This window comes from Ambystoma mexicanum, chromosome 4p (assembly GCF_040938575.1).
Source record: "Ambystoma mexicanum isolate Mex_15411 chromosome 4p, UKY_AmexF1_1, whole genome shotgun sequence".
Lineage (NCBI taxonomy): Eukaryota > Metazoa > Chordata > Amphibia > Caudata > Ambystomatidae > Ambystoma > Ambystoma mexicanum.
In genome coordinates, this window is record NC_090927.1 from 956,901,632 (window position 1) to 956,927,779 (window position 26,148).

The 26,148-nt window shown below is 46.6% G+C and overlaps 1 protein-coding gene across 3 annotated transcripts in view; it reads left to right on the plus strand.

Annotated features, from left to right (window-relative positions):
- The window catches only part of SIM1 (SIM bHLH transcription factor 1), a 302,054-nt gene that overhangs the window by 176,906 nt on the left and 99,000 nt on the right, over positions 1-26,148 (plus strand). For all 3 annotated transcript variants that reach the window (XM_069606526.1, XM_069606528.1, XM_069606527.1), the window contains one exon: positions 16,704-16,786. In XM_069606526.1, the coding sequence (XP_069462627.1) occupies positions 16,704-16,786 (83 nt within the window). The remainder of the gene's footprint in view (positions 1-16,703; positions 16,787-26,148) is intronic.

The window sequence follows — 26,148 nt, forward strand, 5'->3', positions numbered from 1 at the left end:
CGGGCCCCCGCCTGAGACATCTGGGGCACTTGTTCAAAAATCTACATGTCTATGATGAAGAGGAATGGTGGTGTCAGCTTCTAAGTGGGGAGAAGACTACTTGGGTGATTGCAGTGGTGGGCTTCTTCCGAGAGATTGAACTGCTTACCTGACGGTAGTTATGAGTGAGTAGGATCACCAGCTGGGCATCCTCACCTTAACTTTTCCTGGGGGGACGCTGACTCTGATTTTGAATTTGAACTAGAATCGAAAACGAATTGATCTGACGGAGCCTTTCGTGGAATTTTGAGATGTTTGGGGTTCTGGACAAAGAATGATTTTGCGGGGAATCCGGACCAGTTAATGTGGGGATTTCTCTTTTTTTTCCCCTCTTCAACTTTGTAAAAATTGTTTTATACAATTAAACCAAATTAAAAAAAAAATATCGGTTCTTGTTGCACAGAAAGGGTTTCTGCTACTTCAACAGGAGGTAACAGACATGTGTTTGAATTTTGGGGGTCTAACAAGAGAATGTGTGGGTTACTTCCAGAGACACATTGCTCATCATTAAGCACAGGCACTTTTTCAGTAAAGTGCTGAGTCAAATGTTGAACGGGTTCGTCCTTAGAGGACTTCTGGTTAGAGGACGGAGAGTCAATTATTATGTGATTCGTTGTCAGCAGGGACTACCTCAAATGTTGATCAGCTTCCTTCTACCTCTGAGCCTGTACCCCTTTTTTCTCTTTTAAAATCTCTAACAATGTCCCCAATACGTTTTTATTGCTGCATGTCCTAAATCCAATTATTCCTGAGGTTTTTGCTGTAACTGCATAGATGTTGCTGCTTCCTGGTCCACTCTCGTTTGTAGTGACATCATAAAAGATTGCACATACATAATCTTTGATTTTTATTTTATTTTATTTATTCACATTTGTAGAGCGCGCAGCAGCCCAAAAGCACTGTGGCGCTTGTTACATTGAATGATCATAGCTTAGTTACATAGAAAAGCAGACATTAATACATTTTGTGCTATATAAATAGAACCTTTTGTACTTCTGAGAGAGTAAAGAGGAGGAAGAGGCAAAAAGGAGGGGTAGAAGTGGTTAGTTGAAAAGAGCAGTTTTGAGGTTTTTTCGAAAGGCAGGGAGGGACGTTTCAGCTCTGATGGCAGTGGGGAGCGCATTCCAGAGCTTCGGGGCTAAATATGGGAAGCCTATCCCTCCTGCTTTGGCTCTGTTAATGTGAGGGATGGTGAGTTGGTTGGAGTAGCAAGTTCTAGTGGGCCTGGATGAGGTGGAGCTGGATAGTGTATCTGAGAGGTAGGATGGTGCTGTAAGGTTTATGCATTTGTGTGTGGTGTTGTTGTAAGAATTTTGAATGTGATATGTGAAGTATATACGGAGGCAGTTGAGTCGTAGAAAATGCCTTTATTTCAAGTAAGTAATAAACCCGGCGCCATGCACTGCGACTGCATACATCCACTCCTCAAGACTCTCAACGGTCATTCCGAATCCCCCAACAATCCAAATAGCATTCCACGCAAACATTCTATGCAGACGCAGTCAGGGAGCCCCATGAACCTTAACAATAGGAATATGAATACAACATCATCCCCCTCCTTTAAATATTGAAAAGAAAACAAGTTACCTTTATAATTATACACAACAGTGATAACTAACTATATACACAGTCTGGAAACCAAATGAAATTACTATAATATTAGTCAGCAGGAAACAACAACATTTTAGAATTCAACTTTGCATAACATAATCTCTGGTTCAAAACGGTAATCGTCTTTCTCTTGTATTACGCACAAAACTATGTTCAGGAACACCTTCACTTTGAGAGATATTTGCTTCTCGAGCCGGTCTGATTATTCCCCCATTCACATCCTCCAACTCATACTGAATGTGATCATCGCCAAACAAATCTGTCGCTCTTCTCTCACTTCCAAATTTCCCAACTCTTCCATGCTTCCCTTTCCACATCCATTTACTGACCCTATCCAAATTCCACACAGCTCCACCAGCAACTCTAACAGCTCTTCTGAACACTTGTACCACCTCAACTGGACTGCTGTATTTAGGGTCACCCTTTCTCACGTTTCTACCAAACTTTATTCGCACAAAATCTCCTGGTACGATTTTCAGCTTGGGCTCTCCTGTGGGGAAACTACTCTTAACCCGATGTCTGACCAAACTATGATTTCCACTATGTAAAGCTTTCCTGTGATTAAACCATTCTGGATTAAGCAAAGTATTAGGAGCTCTTCCCCTCATTAATTCAAATGGAGAGACATCCATTCCCCTCTTAACAGACATCCTACTACTCCATATCCTCTCCTTGAGAACCTCATCCACCGACAAATTATTACTCAAAGCCAACTCTACCGCCTCCACAATAACACGGTTATACCTCTCCACTTATCCGTTGGTTTATGGATGATATAAAGCTGAAAACCTCCATTTAATTATCGATCTCTTTGCAAAATCTCTCACTTCTCTACTTTTAACTCCATTATCACTAATGACTATTTTGGGAAATCCTTCCCTCCTGCAAATTTCCATAATAAATCTTATTATCTCTTGGCTATCAATTTTACTCACCGCCTTGACTTCAGGCCACCCTGAGTAGTAATCAACCAAAACTATCAAGAACTTCTTCTCACCTATCAACTTTGGATATGGCCCAACAATATCAATCCCTACCATTTCCCATGGTGCTACACCCTTACAAATGCTAATAGGTTTAGACTTGACAACTCTACAACTCTTGTCACTGTTCTGACATGGCCAGCAATTTCTAACCGCTCTCTCTATCATCAGATCTATACCTGGCCACCAGTATTTCAATCTCACATTGTTCTTTGTGCCCGTAATGCCAGGATGACCCTGGTGTGCTTTTTCAATAAGTTCATCATATAACTTACGTGGGGGAATTCGTTTTTTCCCCCTCACTAGAAATCCATCCTCCATTGACAATTCATCCCTCACCTCCCAGAATCTCAAACATGCTTCGCTAACTGCCTTCTTTTCAAGCCATCCAGATTTCATGTATTTATTGATTTGCAACAACTCAATATCTTTGCTCAACTCGTCAATCCAGGTATCCCTGGACGTGACTACAAACACCACAGCCACCATCTCATCATCCATCTCCACCATTATCTGGCCACTTCCCAATGGTAATCTTGATAGAAAATCAGCAACAACATTCCTTTTTCCAGGCACGTACTTCACTACGAAGTTGTAATCTTGCAGTTTAAGACTAAGTCTCGCCAATCTCGGTGAGGCCTTGCACATTCCTTTGACTATAAGGACTTCAATCAATGGCTTATGATCCGTCTGAATCACAAATTTTGTTCCCCACAAATATTTCCTGAAATAATTCCCTGCCCAAGAACAAGCCAGTAATTCCTTTTTCAATTACTGAATATCTACTCTCTGCATCTGAAATGGCTCTTGAGGCATGACTGATTATTCTCTCATTGGCATCTCCATCTATCTGCGATAAAACTGCTCCCAAACCATTCCCGCTGGCATCCACTGTGATCTTAGTCATCCTACCAAACTCAAACCCTCCTAACTCCAAAGAATTACAAATGTCTGTCTTTATGCAACCCACCGCCTTATCGCAATCATCATTCCACACAAACTTAGCATCTTTTTTCAAGAATTTTCTCAGCGGCTCTGTGACACTCGCAAAGTTATTAACAAACCTATTATAATACTCGCATAACACCAAGAATGATCTCAAGTCATCTTTGTTCTTTGGATTAGGCGACTCCTTAATAGCTTCCATGGCATCCCTTTTTGGTTTGTACCCCTTGCCATTTACAGTATGTCCTAAATATTCTACTTCATCAACTCCAATTGTACACTTGCTTTGCTCAATTTTCAAACCAACATCTTCTAATCAACACATCTTTCAACCTGTTATCATGTTCTTCCATTCCTTTTCCAAACACAATAATATCATCTTGATACACAAAGATCCCACTTAAACCCTTAAGAACATGCATCATAACTCTTTGGAATACGGCTGCCGCGGATGCTAAACCAAACGGCATGCGTTTATACCTATACAGACCATGTGGCGTAATAAAAGCTGTAATGTCTCTGCAATCCTCAGTAAGTGAAATTTGATGATAGGCTTTTGAGAGATCTAACGTAGAAAATACATCCGCATTTCTAATACGATTCAACATTTCAGAAATAATGGGAAGAGGGAAAATATCAGTTATTATGTTCTTGTTGACATCCCTCAAATCCACGCAAATCCTGAGTTTGCCATTTTTCTTCAGTGCCACAACAATGGGGCTCACCCATTCGGAAGACTCAATTTTTTCTATAACACCTTCAGATTCCAACAATGTCAACTCCTGCTCAACTTTGTCAGCAATGGCAAATGGAACCGGTCTAGACTTTGTGGGCCTCAATACGAGTCCGGCGTTAACCGAGGCGGTAAAACCACCTGGTTAACGCCGGACTCGTATTACCATTCCGCCTCCATGATTCCCGGAATTACCGGGGCATTACAACCCCGGTTTTCCGGGAATCACGGAGGCGGAATGGTGTAAATCCCCATTCCCATCGAGTCCTATGGGACTCGATGGGAATGGGGATCATGGAAACACCGGTAGCATCTCGTAATGCTGCCGGTGTTTCCTCGTCCGCCTGCATGCGGGAGGTGTTAAACCCGCCAGGTCAGACCTGGCGGGAACATCACCTCCCGCCTGCAGGGGTCGGACTCAGGCGGTCCGGAAACAACAGTGGCGGCGGGTTTACCGCCACCGTTATTTCCGGACCGCCTGGGTCGTGTGTGTCTAACAGGTAAAGCTCCTTTCTTGAGACGAATTATGTGCGCAAAATCTTTTAATAAGCCCAACTTTGACTTAACTTTATTTTTCTCCGCTGACACTTCCTTTCTTCGTTGTTGACTACTATTTACCAGCAGAATCTGTTCCTCCGTCCATGGATCTAACTGATTCTCAGACCAGCTTGGTCTCTCCATCCTATGATGTTCACACCTTTTTCTGCCACATAAACTTTAACCTGGGCGCGTCTGTCTTTAAATTGAATGATACAAGAAAACCACCCAATCATTTTGATCTTAGATCCTTCAAATCCACCCGGATTTCTAATGTCTGGTGAAATCAACTCGCTTTTGAGACTACGTGTCATAAGGTTCTGCCATGTTTTCTTAGTAATAATTGTCCATGGTGAACAACTATCCACCTTCACTCTAAGCTTCCAATTATTTAGAACCACCTCTCAACTCGGGCACTTAAATTCTCCTTCCGGAGGTTCATGTATGAAGAACACCCTTTCTTCCTCTCACTCTTCCTCTTCATCCATGATGACAGAAACTTTCTTCTTCTTTCTACAAACAACTGCAAAATGACCTTTTATGCCACAATTTCCACATTTCTGTCCCAGTGCCGGACACTGTTTTGCATTCGCATAATGACCAATTCTGCCACAGGTATAACATCTGTTACCATCTCTTGGTTGGGCATTCTGAAATCTTTGATCATACTGTGTACGAGGTTCATTCTTTGACCAATTTCTTCCTTGACCTTTATTAGAACTTCCTCTGTACTCTGGATTTTTTGCTTTATTGTTCGTTCCTGGAGTGGATTCAGTCTTGTCTTTGGATCGCAGTGCATTAACCTGGCCTTGTTCCTCTTGTTCCTGTACTACCTTGGTAGTGTGGCGTTGCATGCTCTGTACAGCTTCTTCTTTCTTGTCTTTCATCTCCTTGGAGCATAATTGACTATGCTCCACCCGCTTAGCAATGGCTATAGTCTCCGGTAGTGATGGATTGCCAACCATCCAGTCTGTCTTGAACTATATTATCTTTTGAGTGAATAATTATCTGATCTCGTATCAATTCATCAAGGGTGATGCCATTGCCGAATTGACAGGTCCGAGATAAGACCCTCAATGCTGAAACATATTCCTCAATACTCTCGTTTTCATTTTGCACTCTGGTGTAAAATGTATATCTATTTATAGCCACATTAGTTTCCGGAGCATAGTACTTGTCCAATTTTCTTATGGCCCTGTCATGTTCGTCAGCATCTCCAGCTTCATCTCTCGTCAATTCTGGAAGTTCTCTATACTTCTTCTGACTCTCTAATCCAAGGGCATGCAACAAAAGCAGCTTCTTCTTGCGGGATGTGAGTTCTTCATGTTCCACAGCTTGAACATAATTTAACCAAAACTCATTCCACTCTGACCAGACAACTGCTGGTTGTCCTGGAGTCGGCAAAAAACTTGCTGGAGGCTGAATGCATATGCCCTGCATTCTAGTAATCCAAAAGGCCTCTCCACAGTGGAGTTACTAAGGCACTGTCTTGCAAATCTTTGATAATCTTTATGTGGGCATCCCTTTTTCAATCTTCATATAGGGAGAAGAGGAAAGACATTTTCTTTCTTTTTTTTCAAGTACTGGGACGAGGATGAAGGTGCCTAATCCTCGTCCTCCCCAGACTTCCTGGTCCACAAAGTGCACGATCACGTGAGCGCTGGAGGGTCCTTTACTCTTATCAAGCGTGATGTTGATCCTGGTCCTGAAAATGCTCACGATCACGTGAGCGCGAGCTAACAAAAGGTCCTTTAATCTAATACACGCGATGCTGCGCGCGTATGACTGGAAGCGATCGCACTTTCGACCGAAACTTCCCTTATTTACCCGGGAACACTTGCCTTTGACAAATGGCTTTGAATGCTTATGGGATGCCCTCCTCTCAGCACAAACGAACGCGGATGCGGTCCGTTCGGAGCTCCAGCTCTCTCTTCAACGTGGGTTCGCGTGGGACGCCGGGCATCCTCGTCGCCAAAATGAAGTATATACAGAGGCAGTGGAGTCGTAGAAAATGCCTTTATTTCAAGTAAGTAATAAACCCGTTGCCCCGCACTGCGACTGCATTCATCCACTCCTCAAGCCTCTCTCAACGGTCACTCCGAATCCCCCAACAATCCAAATAGCATTCCACACAAAGATTCTATGCAGACGCAGTCAGGGAGCCCCATGAACCTTAACAATAGGAATATGAATACAACAATATGGTCTTTCACTTGGAGCCAATGAACAGATTTTCTCGCTTGTGAAATGTGGTCTCTTTTTGGTATGCTTAAAGCTGCTCTGAGTGAGTTGTTTTGGGTGATTTGGAGTCTATTTATGTTTTTAGAGGAGGTGCCAGCTAATAGCACGTTACAATAATCAAGCTTGGCCCCTATGGTAGCTCTAGCTATTGATAGACAGTTGTCCTTAGTTAGGAACGGTTTAATTGCGTTGATGAGTTTGGTGCTATGGGCAGAGGCAGAGAAAATAGCGCCCACTTGCTTATTCATAGAGAGTGAAGCATTAATATGGACGCCTAGTGTTTTCACAGGGGAAAGGACTGGGAGGATGCAGTTGTCGATGTTGAAGTTGGAATAGAGAGACTCTAGTTTAGCTAGCGTGGATTTTTGGCCAAGGATAAGAATCTCAGTCTTGTCCCCATTGAGGCATAGGCCATTTGAGGCCATCCATGCTTGAATAGTGGAGTAGACTTGCCGTAGGGTTGTGGTATCTTGGTGGTATGAGCCAGATAGAGGAAGGAGCACTTGGGTATCGTCAGCATAGTTAATGTATGTGATCCGCAGTGCATCCAATTTATCAAATAGGAGCTTAGGGAAGAGATTGTAAAGCATAGGGGCAGTACAAGATCCCTGTGGGCCGCCACAGTGAATGATGGTGGGGGCTGCATTTGCTGTGTTGCAGGAGACTTTCATTGCTCTGCCTTCGAGCAAGGCGGTGATCCAGGAAGCTGCTTGGTTAGAGAGTGTGCATCATGCGTGAGGTGTGTGGTGAGGGTTTTCTGGTCAACAAGATTGAACGCCGCTGTGATATCTAATAGGAGGAGTAGGGCAGGCTTGCCTTTGTCTGAGATCTGTGTTATTTGATTTTTTAGATCTAACAGGGCGTTTTCAGTTCCGTGCCCTATGCGGAATCCAGACTGTCCTTTTCCCAGTATGGAATTGGTTTCTAAATAATGTTGAATCTGGCTATGAGCAGCCTTGTCTAGTATTTTGAGCATAAACAGGACGGTAGTTATTGGCTGGTCGTTTTTAGGTTGTGATGGATCTAGTGTAGGCTTTTTTAAGAGGGGACGCACCCACGCCTCCTTAAAGCTGTCTGGGACAATGTCTGATTTAAATGATGCGTTGATGAAAGCGGTAATGAGTGGGGCAAGAGGCTCTGCACACTCTTTGATGATCTTGGGAGGGCATATATCGCCCTTGCATTGCGAAGGTTTGAGGTGTTTGAGGATGTCTATGACCTCTTCTTCTGTGATGTCTTTAAATGCAAATTTAGTGAAGTTTGGCGGTTTTGCTGCTTGGCAGGCTCTGTATTAGCTGCCTCTGGTTCATTAAGGCTTTGTAATGGTCTCGTATTTTGTTTTGTAGTAGGGCTATTTTCTTAGCATGGCAGCTTGTATGCTTGAGCACAATGCTTTGTCTTTAATGATCTCATCTGTGCAGATAGGAGGGTCAGTGAATTCATTAAAGATAGTAAAGAGTTCTTTGGATTGGGAGTTGGCATCGGATATCCGTCGATTATAAGCTTCAGATTTGGTAGTGAAAATGGCATCTTTGTATTTATTGCCAATAGTTTGAAGCTTTCTTTAGTGGTGACACAGGGGCTAGCCTGTCAGTTTTTTTGCGCCTGGCGTTTATTATTACGTAAGGTTTGGAGCTCTTCCGTGAACCACGAGTTTGAGTGGAAGGACTTTTTTTCTTTCTTTTCTTCTAGTGGAGCAATGGTGTTGACTGCGTGAGTAATGGTGTCCTTGAATATATCCGCTAGGATGTTTGAGTCTTTTGAGAAAGGAGGTGCCAAGCATAGGATGTCACGATATGGACAAAGGTTGTCTGCTGTTAGCTTTTTTGAACTTGTTGCTTGAGTAGCAGGTGTTTGTGTGGTGGTGTTGGTGTTTGAGGCTGAGGGCATGGTAAATTGTATACAATTGTGGTCAGTTCATGGGTACGCTGAATTGGACGTGATGGTGGAGTCACAGTTGTGGTCGACAACCCAGTCAAGGGTCTGTCCTTTGGAGTGGGTGAGGGCCATCATTTTCTGGGAGAAACCGAGATCTGTAAGGTTCCTGGAGAGTGCTGTAGCAGCTTTATCATTAGGATCATTGCATCCTAGAGTGAGGTCGCCTAAAAGTAAGGTTTTAGTGTTTTTTTTATTATTTCACTGAGTAAGTGGGTGACGTGACCTTGGAAGTCTTCAGGGAGACCTGGAGGCCGGTAGATGACATGCATATTTATGGTGTTTTTTGGGAGATATATATAATTTGGCTGATAGAATGTCTGTATTGCCCTCCCATAGGTGGGGTATGGGCCTAAAAGGTAGCGCATCTTTGAAGATCAAGGCTACCCCCCCTCCTATCTTAGATAGTCTCTCCTGTCTGAAGATAGAGTAACCTAGGGGTAGGGCTAATGAGATGGTTGGGCCAGCTGCCTCATGTAACCATGTTTCAGTGATGGCTAGTATATCTAAATCATGGCTTGTGATGATGTTGTTGACTTCAAGAGCATGGGCGGTGAGAGAGCGGACATTGAGCAGGGCGCATTTATATAGTGGTGTGGGGTTATTTTTGTTTAAACGTGACCATTTGGACGTTTTGGATTTGGACTTCTGGGTTTTAGCCGGGTTGAGTTTGGGCTTTCTGTTGGGAGACAAGGTATTGGGGATGGTGGAGTGACTGTTGAGATGAGGCTGGTTCAGTCCACCTTTGGTGTGCGTTCCTAGTCTAAAGTTTCTGAGGGTTGCGTGTGCCGGATTGGCATTAGTGAGCATGGGTAAAGTGCATGATCTGAGTCTGATGAGTCTGGAATTGCAGTTGGGGAGAGTGAGGGCAAGTGTGATGTGGTGAGTTAGGGAGTTGGGCCTGTGAGTGTTGGTACTGGTGCGATTGGTTACTCTGAAGTTGTTTGGACAGTTGGTTGGATCCATCCTGGCAAAAAGCAGTATGGTGTTGAGGAAAAGTAATATGCCTAGCAAGCTACGGTAGAGGGGTTTGGTACACATGCTAAGTGGGAGAAGGTGGTACCACATACAGTCTAGGCTAGTTCAAGCAGGTACGCCAGTATATGTTAGGATATTTCTAAGATGAATGTTTAGCGATAGAGCAGTGTGCTAGTTAAAACAAGCAATGCAATATAATTTAGGCTATTTTAACATTCATTGGGAGTGAACAAAGGGCTAATTCAGCAAGCAATGCAGATAAAAATGTGAACAGTGGGCTATTTCAAACAGCAAAGGCTAATGCCAGATAGCAACAGGACCAAAAGCAGGTGCGTTACCAGCTAGCCTCGTGAATGCTTTTACGGCACAGTATTGCGCGTGGGCTGAAGACACGTGTATACCCGACTGAGTACAGTGATACTAAGGTGATGCAATGGATCATTGCCAACAAAGTCGCTTAATCCTTGTAGTTTTCATTGATGGTTTCATATAAATTGAGAAATGGAGCTAGAGAGACAGTGCTGTCATGACATTGCAATGAATTTGAAAATGCGTGGAATTTAAAGGGCTTGTCGAACCCAAGGTGGTTTTAGGAGAAAAAAAATTAAATTGTCTAGCGATGAAGAAGATGAAAGCGATGAGTGGATCTTTGCTTCTTTAGATGTTACTTTCATCACTGAGGTAGGTAATGAAGACCTTCTGCCCACAAAGTTGGAAGGTGGGTCGAGATCAATTAGACTTTCAACAAGCGGCCCTTCCTTACTAGGGAAATCCACACACACAATTGTATCTGTAACTTTGATGGACTCTTTATTTATTTTGTTGTATCCTTTTGATGTTCAGGACATTGGTCATTGGTTCAGGTTTCATTATTTTTGCTTTTAACTCCACTTTTGCCTTTGAATCTAGCTGGTTTTTAATGAAAGTGATTTCTCTAGCCAAACGAGTTGCTAGAGGTGATGACAATCCATCAACATTTAATACTGCATTATGTACAGTCTTTGGCACCCCCTGAGATTGACTGTATGTCCTCTCTGTTACGTTCTGTGGGTCTAGTTTAGGAGCACCAGTCGAACATCCATGGATAGGAGCATCCCCTCTTGGAGAAGGACAGTCGAAATTGGGTCAGAAATCTGACTAGCCACATCACTGATCCTCTCTGCCGTCCTCTCAGCCAAGAGGACAGCCAAGTCCTTGTTTTGCACCATCAGAGGAGAACGTTTAACTGTCAATCAAATAACCGGCGGTGCAGCGCAAACACCCCCTATCAAACTTGATGAGGTCTTGTCAAGAGTCGGAGACAAGTCAACTTCCAATATTTCTGCATCCGTTAGGTCCAGGACCCTACATCTTGAAAGGGCACTTTCCTGATCATTGGGTGACATGTGTTGCTGAAATTTAATGGGACTTATGAAGCGGAGAAAGATGCAAGTTTAAACCTGGAAACCGGAGTGGGTCCGGAAGCTTAGATAGTGATTTTATTGTTGCTTTTAGGACTTTTGACAAGTCCTCACATTCAACTCCAGCCTCTGAATCCTTCTGCCAATTATTAAGTGCATTTTAGCGGAACCTCAACTAAATCCGCAGCACAACCTGAACAAGAGGCTGCATCAGGAGGTTTCTGTTTATTAACAGTTAATTGCAAGCAATCTTCTAGACACTTCACTTGGCCCCTCGTTCGTGGTAGAGCAGATGCGGGCATGGAGTCACAAATCATGTCCTGTGTAAATGTCAAAAGCCAAAGTTGCTAGTCAACAGCACTAATAATCATTGTGCAATTTGCAGTATACCACAATCAACATTGAAATACAAAAGTCACAAGATGCCAATAAACTAAGGGATGATGAGGATGTATTATGCACTGCACAATAGAAATCAAAACAAGGAAGTTCTTCTTCGAAATGACCTTGAGCTGACCCTCATCGCCCGTAGCATGGCTGAACGATTCTTGGACTTAAACATCTAATCTCTCCGTCTTCTGAAGGTGTCATCAAGAACAGGGAGCCAGGAGCCCAGGGAACACAGCAAACACTATCAACACTCCTTGACGCTGCGCATCCTGAGATGGTATTTTGTAGAATAGGAGCCGCCTTGAACAAAGGAGAGGGAAAACAGACTCACCGCTACCAGGCAATGCTCCTTTCTTCACACAGGAAACACTTTATCAACACTCCGATGTATTATCAGTAGCTCAGTATAATCAGTGACTCGTCAGGATCAGTATCAACAATGGCACTGTGGTCACCATAAATTATCATCTTTGGTCCTGTGTCGTCAGTGGCACTTTACAATTACTGTCTGGAAATTGGCTTGATATTACCAGCACCCTCTATATGGTCACTGTTTTGCTATTATTTAGCATCATCGTTGGTTCATCATCATTGGTGACTTAGCATTACTTCCTCAGTATAATCAGTGGCTCAGTATCATTACTGGCTAATTTTCCTCTAGCTCAGCATCAGGAGTGGCACATTATTTTTGTTGGCTCAGTATGATCATGTGGGGTATTTGTGAACAGAGAGGCAGTTCACCAAGGGCTGGGATAGAGAAGGCATTAGTGCTGGAACAAATGAACTGCAGGCCAGGAAACTAGTGAGTGAAGAATGGAAATGCAGTTTGTATTTGATATGTTATGATGATAGGCTTGCATATTGTGCCAAATCACCACTGTAGTAGTATCAAATCACCTAGGCTAGACTGCTGAGAGGTGTACTGTGCCCGTACCAGGGCAATCTGGATCTTAGTCTGTTGGAAGAAAGAAAATGAGCGAGGGGAAGGATGAGAGGTTGGGAAAGCGGAATTCACAAGGTGGGCGGGATGCAGGAGGGGAAGAACGTTTTGTGATAGCATGGGTGCGTGTCAGTCCTATTAGGTAGATCATGGTTCTGTAAAAGTAGAAAACAAAACTAGGGGAATATGAAACAGTGCTTAAATGAAATAGAAATAACGTAATTTCCAATATTTAAGAATTACTGGCATGGCCTACAGTAAGCAATGCTCTTATTTATTTATAGTACCAGTAAAATATCAGCCAGATAATAAACTGCCTCTCAGTTTGTAAAATGCTCATTACATAGGTGATGGGCATTTGAAAAAGCGTAAATGCATCGTAAAGTAGTGTCTCAGAAGAACACAGTCAGAAGGGGGTGGTCAGCAAGTTGTTTCAGAGCTGGAATGTTGGGGGAAAAGTACATGTGGATCCGTAAACCAGCGGACACTTACAGCAAAAAGCATGAAGAGTAAAAAGATCTAAAATGAGAAGGTACTTAGAGACGGAAATGCAGGGAGGGGATCAACTGACGCACATAGAGACCGAACTCTGGATGAAAAGAGGCGCAGCCTTGGAACCATGTAGATAATGGAGACGGAGGAGGAGAGTAGTAACAGCTAAACCCTGAGAGAGAGAGAGAGAGAGAGAGAGAGAGAGAGAGAGAGAGCACCAAGATTAGAAATGCATATAAAGCAGTAGCTACTGAGGAGAGATGGGCATAGCATTGAATAAGTGCCCAGTCATGTGCAGGTACTGCAGAGGAGAGGGACAAAGAGACAGGAGAGTGGATAGGGATAACAGAACAGTACTTCCAGCAGGATAGGGACAACAAAACCGTTATTCTGGTGTTATTGTATTTTAGGGTGTCCAACTAGCAAACACAAATGAGGACAATACTCTTTTTTCTGGCACATGGTTGAAAAATAATTTCCCCACTTGTGGCTCAGAATTAATTAAAATATTAAAGCAGTACAGTGTAGCAGATTGCAACTATTTGCCTGTTGTGTAATCATTGGTTAAACCTGAAACATCATTTTCTATTTGGCATGCAGATGTTTCTGTAGGTGCAGAGGAAATCGTTTCTTAGGCAGCGTGGCAGAATGTTAAGGATTGCCATCTGGCAAGGGTGTAAAAGCCCTACCTTTTAAGACTTTTATTAATAATAAAATGATGTGGGTAATCCATCTCGGAAAGGATGGTCTGCTAACTAGCCCCTCATTTAATTAATTTCCATGCCAAAAGCATAGTGTACACCTATGCCCTGCTGCCTCCATAGCCTGAGCTGTAGCCCCTGCTCCCCCGTGGCACAGAGCACATTTAGAGGTCACAGGTGCCTTGTTGACGGCTGCTAGTGACAGCCATGTCACTGCAAAGGTTTCATGTAGGTGTACACCTCTGTTTCGCACTCAATAATGATTATGATAAATTACCCACATAGTGGCAGGATGATCTGGAAATATAAACTAAACATATTCTGGTGTGGTGGTGGGGAGTTTATCAAAGCCACATCGGATTTGTACCATACCAGTGTCATCCCTGTGAGGCCAGGCATCTGAGAGGCTATGTGGATTTCAGGCACCTGTCTGTCTGCTTTCCAGTGAATGAGACAAAGGGCAATATGCATGCATCTATTGACTCTCTGGGAGAAAATGTAATGCCCCCCTTGCCAGGCCTGTGATCTCGCAGCTGGAAACAAATTGTGAGCCAGTCTTCAAAGAGCTAAGTACATAACAAATGCCTGCCTCATAGTAGGGGGCTGCACACCAGTGAACCTTTGAAGCTGCAGCCTGAGAACGTGCTGGGGCTAGGACAACCATGGGACAGGTGTTTGGGAAGGTTTCCTGCCTCTTACCTTTGGGTGTTCTTTTTTCTCCTTCCTGTCCCCTCCATTTCCTGAGGAGCAAGGCACTCTCTATAGGACATCAGAAGGCAAGGGCATTTGTCACAAAAACAGGCATTGGACCCCTATAAGCAGGCTTGCTTTCCTCCAGTACCATATGCCATTTTGCTGATGAAGGTCTCTCGCCCCTTATTTGATTCACTTTAGGAACATGTTGGATTTAAGAAATAATTCATTGGGACCTCTTTTTGGAGAGTTGATTTTTTCCAGAGCCCTCAGACATTGAGGTGAAGATGGAGAAGGCAGAGGCAGGCTCTGCTCCCTACCCACTCCCAGGGCACAATGGGGGCCTACTCTTGCTGAGAGCCAGAGCAGCCAGGATCTCTGTTTCCATTGCATCAAACCAATCGAACTGCATTTGAGCCATGTTCACCGCACTCAAACCCAAGGGACCTGCTGGTGTTCCTTGTGACAATCTCTTGAAATATGAACCACATCTGGTTTGCATCGGTCGAATTAACTCACCTCCACATTGCAGCAAGCGGAGCACATCATATCACTTTTCGGCTTCAAGAATCAACTCGCTGTTGAAGATGACTTTGAACTGCTGCCTCTATGAAAATGCCATCAAACCATTAGGATCGCAGCTTCAAACCACCGGACCATTACTTGAAACGCTGGAGCATCGCATCACTCGTCCACCAAAACGGTTGCCAAACATATTAAACTAACTTGATCTTCAAACCGACCCAGGTGAGCCACCTGATCTGCATTGCTTGAACGTCACACTCGAACCGCCTTGAAAACAGCCTTCAAATCAACTCAACACTAGCTCGCCACTTGAACCAGTTAGACTTGTGGAACAAAAAACGGGTTTGTGCTGCATCTTCAGCACCTTAAAACTAGGATTGAAACTGTTGAATTGCCTGACATTGAAAGTAATTAGGTACTTTCAAGAGATCAAGTGACCCTGTCCTCCTAGTCCATCTTTTGGGTCCCTAGAGACGGGTTAAGTCTTTTTTGCACCTTTTCCCAGCAAGACATTTCCTTTTTTTTAACACATTTGCATTTCTTGTCTGTTTCTTCCATGACAAAATATTCAGTGTGCGGCATGCTTCTGCTGCCTTTTTACAGGGGTGGGTTATTGATAGTGGTTTTAATTGTTCTTTGTGTTACTGATTTGTTTAATTAAACTATACATGTTTATAGAATGTTGGACATTCTTTTATTTTGGAACTGTACACTATTGTTGTTAGGGTTGCATTTACACCCCTTTGGAGAGTATAGTCCTCCCTCACCCACATAACCCAAAAGGTGAAAGAGGTACATCACTCAGCTGTGCACGTTTTACCTTTATGATTGGATCTCTGTTGGGTTGTAGACGTGCAGGGGCTGAATAGGCAGCTTTGGCCACTACTTATCCTTGAACTCCTGCAGATCAGAAGTAATTTCGTCAAACTAACCCTGTAGTGTTGGTGTATTTAATCAGCTCCCTTTCTGTCTGAAAAAGTTATACACTTTTGACCAATTTGTTTTGAAAAATGTGCTGAAGCATGAATTGTTGGGGTACCTTTTATAAAACATTCCTTTGAGTGGGTAACCCTGATGGGCCTTTTTTAACAAGTGACTGTTTGAATGTTCCCAACTTCTATATACGGGTGAAATTACACAAGTGGGGATGGTGGGCCATTTGCTGTATAATGTTACCATCGTTTTGGACCCCTTATCTGACCTGACCGCTTATACCAGCCTGAGATACACATTTAGTGGACAAACGCCTGGAAGGCGGCTCATACTTCGATCTACAAGAGAAGTAAAATCAGCTAACCCTGTGCTGCAAAGTGTTTTTTTAATTCTGGATATGCTGTAGTATAGTAGCACACAGCTGACATGGTGCCCCATATAACGCATGTTACCTTTAGCTAGTCCAGTTGCATGTGCACAGGGGGGTGCCGTTTGTTAAATTGCTGAGGTCTTTGCCGGAGAGATTATTGTGCCAGAGCATGGGCAGCAGATGAATCATTGGTGAATGTAACTGCCGCTGCCTATATTATTCACCTTCTCAGTGTTTCTCCTTTTGTCTCCTTGCAGGGCTCGGAGAGGCGTGGGGGCACCCGCCGCGCGCCAGCACACTGGATAATGTGGGCCGGGAGCTCGGATCCCATCTGCTACAGGTACAGGGAGCTGGTCATTTCTACTGACTAATCTTTAACACTTCACTTCTTTCCTTCCCCTGTGGGATGCCAGAGTAGGTAAATTACATGATTACATTCCAACTCTTCTTGACATTCTACCCTGAATTTGTGTACAAGGCAGGGCTGCTTGCTTTCCCCCACATGCAATGCAATGAAATTATGCAATATCACTATCTATATTCATATAAGTGTGCGTGTGTATTCGTCCACACACATCATGTTTTTGGTTTTTCCAATTTTTTATAAGCTGTATATTTGTATTATTGCTCCTTACAAGCAGCTTTACTAATATCATATATGAAAAAAAAACACTACAAAACCGTTGCAAATAAAGACAATAAACTCACCCCTCCTGTTCATATAACAATAATAACAAAAGAAGTCTATGCATGGAGATATGCAAAAGCCCACTTTTGATTGAATTTGATCACAAGCTGAGCCCTTTATATTTGCAATTGTAATCTCATGAAAAATATTTATTTTGCATAAACTTGGAACCATATTCATTAGGCATCTCAAACGAAAAAATTCACAATGAATGATTCAATAATTTTAAAATGTCACATGACTTAGAATAATTAGACAAAACAAAAGAGGTGATGGCTGGAAGGTTTGGAATCAATTCTAACCTCTGACATTGCTCTAGGCAACCCTCCAGACCATCGTTCTGCACCTGGCAAGCCATTACAAAAGGGGAAAGACCATATGCAAATCAGGTTTCGTCCCATCCCTAAAGTGGAGGTCCAACCCAAACTGCTAGGTCTCATACCCTCTGCACGAGACCACAAGCATCCCTAAACCTGTTTCGGCCTTCCTATGCAGTGGTCCTGTAGTAGTTGCACTGGGAAGCACAACTGGCGATTTTCTGTTGTTTATGCTTTGCGGTGCATAAATAATGTCCCTTCCACTAAATCTTTTTCAAAGGAATTTGGGAGGTTTTAATTATAGAGTGTTAACTGTGGTGGTTTTTCAACTACTAGGGAGCATCTTGCAGATTTTTTTACATTTTCGGTGCTCCATTAAATGGATTCTGCTGGGAAAGTCCACCCTGACCTTTTGACTTTCTCGCCAAGGTTTTTGTGCACATTGGAATCAGGATTTCCCTTGGATCCCGTGATGTGGCCACTGCCCTCAGTCAAATGTTTAACCTGTTGCTCAAATTGTGAAAATGTTTCTCCACTCTCTGGATTGCGGGGTGGTCTTCGGTCATATCTCTGTTCTTCCAAAGAAGTGTAACTATCTCTCCTAGGAGATTAGTTGTGGTAGTTCTTAGAACTGTTATTTCTCCAGCATGGGGTCTTGCATGGATTCACATGCTCATGAATATTCCCTGTCGTGAGGCTGGGAATACGCAGTGACAAGAATGCAGTTTCGCTTTAAACTGAAAACTGCTTGTCTTCTCCATAGCCAATCAGTATCCTTTGGGTCATACTGCCCCCATCCTTATCACTTATCCTCCTAAGCTCCACCCCTGGTGACCATCTTCATATTTTTGCCACACGTTTCTAGTGTTGGGAGTCCTCGTGCTTCTCTCGAAATGTGTGGATTTTTTGCAGTTTTATTTTCAATAGTTTTCTTCCAGCACTTCTTCGTCATCCGGCAGCAGGGACCCATTGTCGGCAAAGATAGTCTTTTCATTGTTTGATCTTCGTGACTTCAGCAGGTCCATCTCACTTTGACCATGTCCAGAGTGGCAAAGAAGAGTCTCTCCAGGGCCTGTGAGTCCTGTGTCCTGAAGAACATTTTCGTCGAGGATCAGCACCTCAAGTGCCTTTGTCTTCACCCGGATCACAACACGGATGGCTGCGATTTCTGCCGCGGCCTCTCAAAGACCAGGAAGGATTGCCACTTGAGGTTAGTGGCTTGGATCAACCAGGAGAAGGCCTTTGACGTGGCCTCTGGGCACGGTCTTGCTTCACCCAGGACCGGCAGGTCCCATGAGCATACTCCCTCTGAGGAGAGGTCGAGGTCCCTTTAGCATACTACTTCTGAGGAGATCCAAAAGAAATTGAAATACCATGTTCCATCTGCTCCCTCGAAGGTCACCGCAGCTTTGGGATAAGGTTCGGGAAGGGGGCGGTCCCCTTCACCTGCTCCATCGACCATCCATGACTGGTGGGTTCCCTCTGTCTGCAAGGATGCCCCTAATGCTTTCTAAGCACAAGTTTTCGAAGGACAAGACTTCCAAGGACAGACCTACTGGATGCCTATCAGTAGGCTCCTTTGTCTTCATCACCGTTGGCGGCAAGAGCCCCATATACAACGACTTTGTCTACTAAGACCACCACCTTGTCGACAGCCTCTTCGTCAATGACCTCTGCACCGTCACTGATCACCTCCTCGTCAATGACCCCATCAACAAAATAAACTCTTCCTTCATTGATGAAAAGTTTGGCAGCAACCATCGTTTCAACCTTCACAACGACAACTATGCCAAGGGTCTCTTTACCTCCAAGTCCTCCGTTGGCGGTACCGACAACAACCTCATTGTCGGCTGCGTCCATTCTGCAGATCCCCATCGTCGCCTCCTTCCTGAAGGACTCGGGTAGAGTGAGGGAGTTGCTGCCTTCGTCAAATTTCCTGTCAAGACCAACAAAGGTATCTCCTTCAGCTCCTGTGGGATCGCTGAGAAAGTCTACTTGCATCTATCTATACTAGTTTTGAGGATGACTTGCCTGAGGATTTCTACTCAGGCCATAAAGGGGGTCAGGGACCCATGTCCCTGGAGGGATCTCCGTATCATGAGCCATTCTGGCTATTTGCTCCTCCAATCAGTTTTAGCCCAGTTCCTGCCCCGGATGCACTGTTTGCACCCCCACCGGTACCAAGAGATATGTCATTGGACAACCTTACCACCCTGCACACTTTGGTGGCGGAAATTCTGCAACGACTGCCTACTGGTCCTGTACCTGGTCCGGCCCCGCAGTCCTGCAAGGCCACCAGCGTAAGCCGCCACCACCCCGTAAGGCATCTGTCGCATCTGGATCTGGACTTGGGACCTTGACCCCAGTGGAAGAGGAGCCAGTGCGCATAGACGCTGGCACTGACATGGATACCATGACTACTCACACTGATGAGTGTAAAGATGATGTCGTAGCGGACAGGGAACCTCTGGATGTTGTCGAGCCCGCCAGTGCTTCACCACCAGATGAAATTGTATCCTTCAACGCGAGCATCTCAAAGGCGTCCAAGCTCTTCAGTCTAATGCCGAAGAAAAAAGAAAGTTTCCTTTTGCAACTATATGAGTCCTCAAGGAAGACCGATGTGTCAGTCCCGTTGTCGGCCGATGTTTGGGAGGCCATTATGAAAGCTCCAAGGACCACAACATTGAAGCAGGATAGACTGGATAATATATACCGGGCCCCGGATTCAGCTCTCAGGTGTCTCAGATCGCAGCCTTCCCTGGACTTGGTGGTGCCAGCCGCCACCGGGAAACTATCATTCAACTCCTCGTCTTTGTTCATGGTGAATCCGGAATCAGGAGGGCAAGAAACTGGATGCAGCGTGCAAGCACACCATTTACATGGCAGCTTCTACCATCAAGGCCGCCAACGCCCTCGCCATCCTGTCTCGTTAAGACGGGGAGCTTTGGAACAAGCTTAGGCCCATGCTGGATTTCCTTCTTGATGACAAGAAGGCTGAGGCCCTGGCCCTATTCCAGGAAGGGGAGGTGGCTTCAGACCATGCCATTACAGTCACGCTTGACATAGCAGACTCAGGGCTCCCCCAGATGGAGAATGGTGTGGCCCTTTGGTGCCAAGGGTGGAGAAGGCTACAAACTTCTGAGCGGACATGCAGACCAAGGTTGTGTACATGCCTTTCTATGGAGACAACCTGTTTAGGAAGGCAGTGGATGATACTTTCCTGGCTATCAAGATTGACACAGATGACAAACTCCCCGGGGAACCTGCAGCAAAGGAGATCATCTTCGTTCCCTGAAGGGGAGAGTTTTCCAGGTCTTCCAAGGGGTACTTCACCCCCCACTGTCAGCCCTCCCGCTCCTCCACCCAGAAAGCCTACAGGGACAGTTCCCAAGACCATAGCGGTGGTGGCCAGCATTATCGTCATTGCAGGCAAGGACGCAGATGCCCAAGCAGGTCTGAAACGGCCATGGACCCGCGCTCCCACTTTCGCACCCCAGTGGGAGGCCGGCTATCGAACTTTGTCGAGCTGTGGAGAAAGATCACTGTAGACAAATGGGTGCTGGATGTTCTTCAGCAGGGGCACACTTTAGAATTCCAAGGCAGCTGTCCTTGCATTCCTCCTGTCACATGTCAAGAACTTCACATGGCCCAACTTCTACAGGAGGTTCAAGCCATATTAAGGAAAGGGGCTATAGAGCCGGTCCCTCAGTACCTCTGGGGCTCTGGAGTGTACTCCAGATACTTTCTGGTACGGTAGAAGTCGGAAGGGTGGCGACCCATCCTAGACATACAACGCCTAAACAAGTACCAAAGGTTCAGGATGGCCACATTGCAGCACATGCTCGACCAGCTGGAGGAAGGGGATTTCTTGGCAACTCTGGACCTAGAGGATGCATACTTCCACATCCTCATTCACCGCCAACATCGGAAGTTCCTGCACTTTCTAGTCCAGGCGCTACCCTTCGGCCTCAAGTGTGCTCTAAGGGTATTAACAAAATGCTTGGCCCCGGTGGCAGGGCACCTACACCGCAGGGGGGTACACGTCTAACCGTATCTGGACGACTGGCTCATGGACCCAGCACATGGAGGAGACCATGCACCTTCTAACTTCCCTCGGATTCTCCATGGAATATCCAAAGTCCTGCGTGATACCATCACAGAATGCACTGTTCCTGGGCGCCCGGCTCAACACGATCTTGTGCCACGCGACCACCTCAGAGGAAAGGATGAAGGCCATCTTGGGGATGGTTCAGCAGCTGTCCACATCCATCACAACAGTCCAGTCCATCAAATCCCTGTTGGGCATGATGTCCTCCTGCATACATCTGGTCCCCTTTTGCAGGCTCCAGATGCGGCTCCTCCAGGAGTTCCTAGATGCCGGGTGGCAGCAAGTCACTGGCACGTGGACAGAAAACAATTGCTCTCAGTCGGGAATTATTTCAAACTTTTCATTGGTGGTCAGCTCGTCCACATCTTGCTCAAGGATCTCCTTTCCAGATGCCGCCGTACCAGGCAACAATCACTACTGACGCCTCTCTGGAGGGTTGGAGGGCTCACATGGGACAATCCCACGCCAGAGGTCTCTGGCTCCCAGAGGAGAAGTATTTGCACATCAACGTCCTGGAGCTTTGACGGTCTTCTGAGCCCTCAAGTCGTTCCAGCCTGAGCAACAAGGGAAGGCGGTGCAGATCTTCAGAGACAACACCACCACCATGTTTTACATCCAGAAACAGGATGGGATGCGCTTCCCCCGCTCTCTCTCTGGAGGTCCAATCCCTGTGGCACTGGACCACAGGGATTGGACCTCCAGAGGCATGTTCCTCATTCCCTTCCACCTGGCAGGCGTGAAGAACACCATTGCGGACTCTCTCAACAGGGAGCTGCGGTCCTGTCATGAGTGGCAACGTCACCAGGCGCAGCTGTTTCATCTCTTCAGCAGGTGGGGCTCCACCCAGATGAACCTCTTTGTGACAGCTTCCAAGTCCAAGTGCTGGAGATTGGCCAGCAGATATCCTCAGCCGAGGAGTCTGCGGGATGCCTTGTGGGACAGCTCCTCCTTTATGCCTTCCCTAGGATTCATCTCCTGCTATGTATGATCAACACACTCAGAGGTTGCCATTGCAGTATGATCCTCATTGGCTGGTGTGGCTGCGGTAGAACTAGTACCCGGACCTTTTCCGTCTGTGAGCGTCCCTGGCCATCCATCTGCCTCCACTTCCCGACCTTCTCTCCAGAGAAAGCAGAACAATACTGCAGCATGGTTTAGCTCCTGCAGCCCTAGATTTTGGGCACTATTCGCTGCTGCTAGGGTGCAAGAAGATCCTGGCGTTGGACAGTGCACCCTCTACATTGTCTTGCTGCAGGCACAAATGGAAGTGCTTCATGGTGTGGTGCAGGGCACAGAAGATAAGACTGTTGTGGTTAACAGCTCTGCAGCTCCTGCCATACCAGCCCTCATTGGCTAAAGCTGGGCTGGATTACGCCTCCATCAAGGTTGATCTGGCTGCCATATCCTGGTACACACAGGCTCCAGACAAGCTTTGCCTGGGGTCATAAGGCTCGTCAAGAAGTTCCTCAAGGGTCTCTTCAGGACTTTTCCAATGGTGAAGGCTCCTGCCGCGGCTTGGCAATTGAACGTGGTCTTGACTAATCTCATGGGTCCTCCGCTTGAGCCTCTGCATCATGCCCCATTGAAATTTCTGTCAGGGATGACTGGTGGCGATCACCTCTGCCAGGCGGGTCAGGAAGACCCAGGCCCTTTCCTGCAAGCAGCCATACTTGACCTTCCACATGACAAAGGTGGTGCAGTGGACTCATCCTACCTTCATGCCAAAGGTTCCTTCAGACTTTCATCTTAACAAGCCCCTGGTTCTGCCAGTTTTCTTTCCGAAACCTTCTACCCCTGCTGAGAGGGCCTTCCATTCGCTGGATGTTGCTCAGGCCTTTAAGTTCTACGTGACACGTATGAAAGACTTTCGGAAGACGTCTCTGTTCATTGTCAATTTTGGACATGTTGGACAGGGGAAGGCTTCAATATACAGTGGGCTCTCTGGCTGTATCATGCACTGTCATCATCTGCCCAACAGACCACTTACAGGCAAGCCCAGAGCCTGCTCCACCAGAACCATCGCAGCAACGACAGCGTTTCTCTCTGATATTCCCCAGCTCAACATCTATAGGGCTGCTATGTGGAGGTTTACCCACACGTTCATGAGATTCTACTATTCCAGGGAGGAGTCCTGGGTCGGCCAAGCGATGCTACGCAACCTGTTTGTTGGAGGTGAGTCCATTCCAGGGGTAAGTGTTTTGCTTCTGTGAGCCTTTCTACCTCCTGTGTTACTCCAACGTCCCGTCCCCTTTCCTCCATACTGTATGGGCATCCCTCGCCAGGGAAGGGAGACGGAACCTTTTCCACCAGAAAAACTCTTCTTCCTTTTTAAATTTGGAGGCGCACATGGGCGCAGCCCTGGCAGCGTGCGCTCCCCTGACTCTGCCCACCGGCGCCACTCCCTAATCCTCTTTTCCGCATCGACGGGAACGGACCGCTTTCACCAGCGCTCCTGGGTTTGGCTTCGGCCTTGTAATTCCACGCGCTCTTCCCCGGATACTGTCTTTTTTGTTTTTTGTTTTCTAGTCTTTAATCAGGTACTCAGTCCTCTAGCACCACGCTCCTCCCCGACGCATGACAATTTCCTTGGGCTTCAGCAGATGTCCAGCCTGTGAGGGGCTCTTTCCCATATCCCACCCCCACGCTCGGTGCCTCTGCTGCCTTGGCCCCTGCTTGGAAGACTGTACCACGTGCAACGCGTGTACACCCAAGCTCTGAAATAGATTAGCACTTGAAGAACAGACACAAGTTAAGGCCCAAGGTAGGGCCGCTTTTTTCCATCGCACCCCACAGGGGTGACTCCTTTCAGAGGAAATGTCAGAGCGGGAGGGACCGGTCAGGTTCTCACACCAGCACAGGTACCAAGGCTCATTCAGCTACGGCCGGCAGGCCGGGGGGTCGCTAGATCCTTCCAGAGACAGTGCTGAGGGACCGCAAGGTTCTTCTACCGGATGTTCACCCAAGGGGCTATGCCCTACTACCGGACAAATGTCAGACGGGGTGCCTCTATGCAGCACTACCGGCGACACAGCCAAGGGCACTACGCCTACTAGGACCCGTCCTGAGGTGCAGGGTAGGCCTCCAGCTCCACCGCCAAGAGTTCTGGAGGAGGCCAGGCCCAGCAAGCCAAGCTCCACGACTCAGGCACGTGGCATGCAGCTTCACAAAATGGCCACCGCGCCAGACAAGATGGCTGCTCATTCGACACCATTGGGCCGCTTTTTTCCATCGGACCCCGCAAGGGCGACTCCTTTCCGAGGAAATGTCCGAGCAGGAGGGACCGTGCAGGTTCTCACACCAGCTCAGGTACCTAGGCTCCCTCAGCTACTGGCTGCCAGGCCGAGGGGTCGCTAAACCCTTCCATAGACAGTGCTGAGGGACTGCAAGGTTCTTTTACTGGGTATCCACCTGAGAGGCTGCACTCTACTAACGGACAAATGTCAGAAGGAGCGCCTGTACGCGACACAGCTGAGGGCACTACGCCTACCAGGCCTAGTCCTGCAGTGCAGGGTAGGCCTCAAGCTCCACCATCAAAGGTCCAGGAGGAGGCAGGACCCAGCGAGCCAAGCACCACGACTCAGGCACCTGGCATGCAGCTCGACAAAATGGCTGCTACGCCAGCCCAGATGGCCAGTCATCCGACACCACCCTTGTTGGGGGAGCAGGTACGAGATCGAGTGTCCATGTGGGGTTGGTCTTCACCAGGTATGTGGCCTACAGCTTATCCTTCAGCGTTGCAGGGCAGATATCCCCCACAACCAGCAAGGCCAAGTACGCACATGGTCCAGCAGCCGCTACTCAGCCTGTGAAGACAGGTTTTTTGAGAAATTCCTCATGCTGATGAGGTCCCCTCAGATGAGCCCCAGGGAGATGCTGCCTCCAGTCCCCACGCCAGCACCTATAGTCATTGCTCATATGGCTCCGGTGCCTCAGGCTGCCCACGCCGTGTCCTTTGATTTCGGCTTCCCTGCCTCCTACTACAGTTCAGGCAGTTTCACACCAGCCTCCACAACAGCCTCCGGCTACGGTCCTCACACATCAGCCTGTTGCGCCCAGCATTCCTCCCCATGCGCCAGACCAGACGGACACCCTGGTGGACACCAATGAGGAGAACCCCGACACACCATCTTCAGCCAGGGCCTTCCATGAATGCAACCCGAGGTTGAACAACCTGAGGCGGGGGTCCTGGCCGAGCAGGGGTGTAGGAGATACAAAATCTGAGGGGGCAGGGAACACCTTGGGGGCTTTGCATGGTAAAATGACACGATCTATCAGGCCAGGCCAGCAGCTGGACAGTCCATGCCTGCTGTGTGTGCTGCCCTACTGCTATTCGGGTTGTTACGTGCGTCTCCATCCCATTACATAGCAGCCAGGTTTAGGAAGTTGTCTCAGGTCTCCCACTGCCTGTAGAAGCTGTGATTCCCTAGGGAATGTTTTGGTGGGGGATGCCCGCTCCCTGACGGCAGATGGAGCGGGTAAAATATGGCCCTGTGTGCGTGTAAATGGGCGATAACTAATGCCACATAATGGTTGCCATAGCTTCTTCCAAAGGGTGTCAAGTACTGTCCATGTGGTTGTGTTGGCCCAAA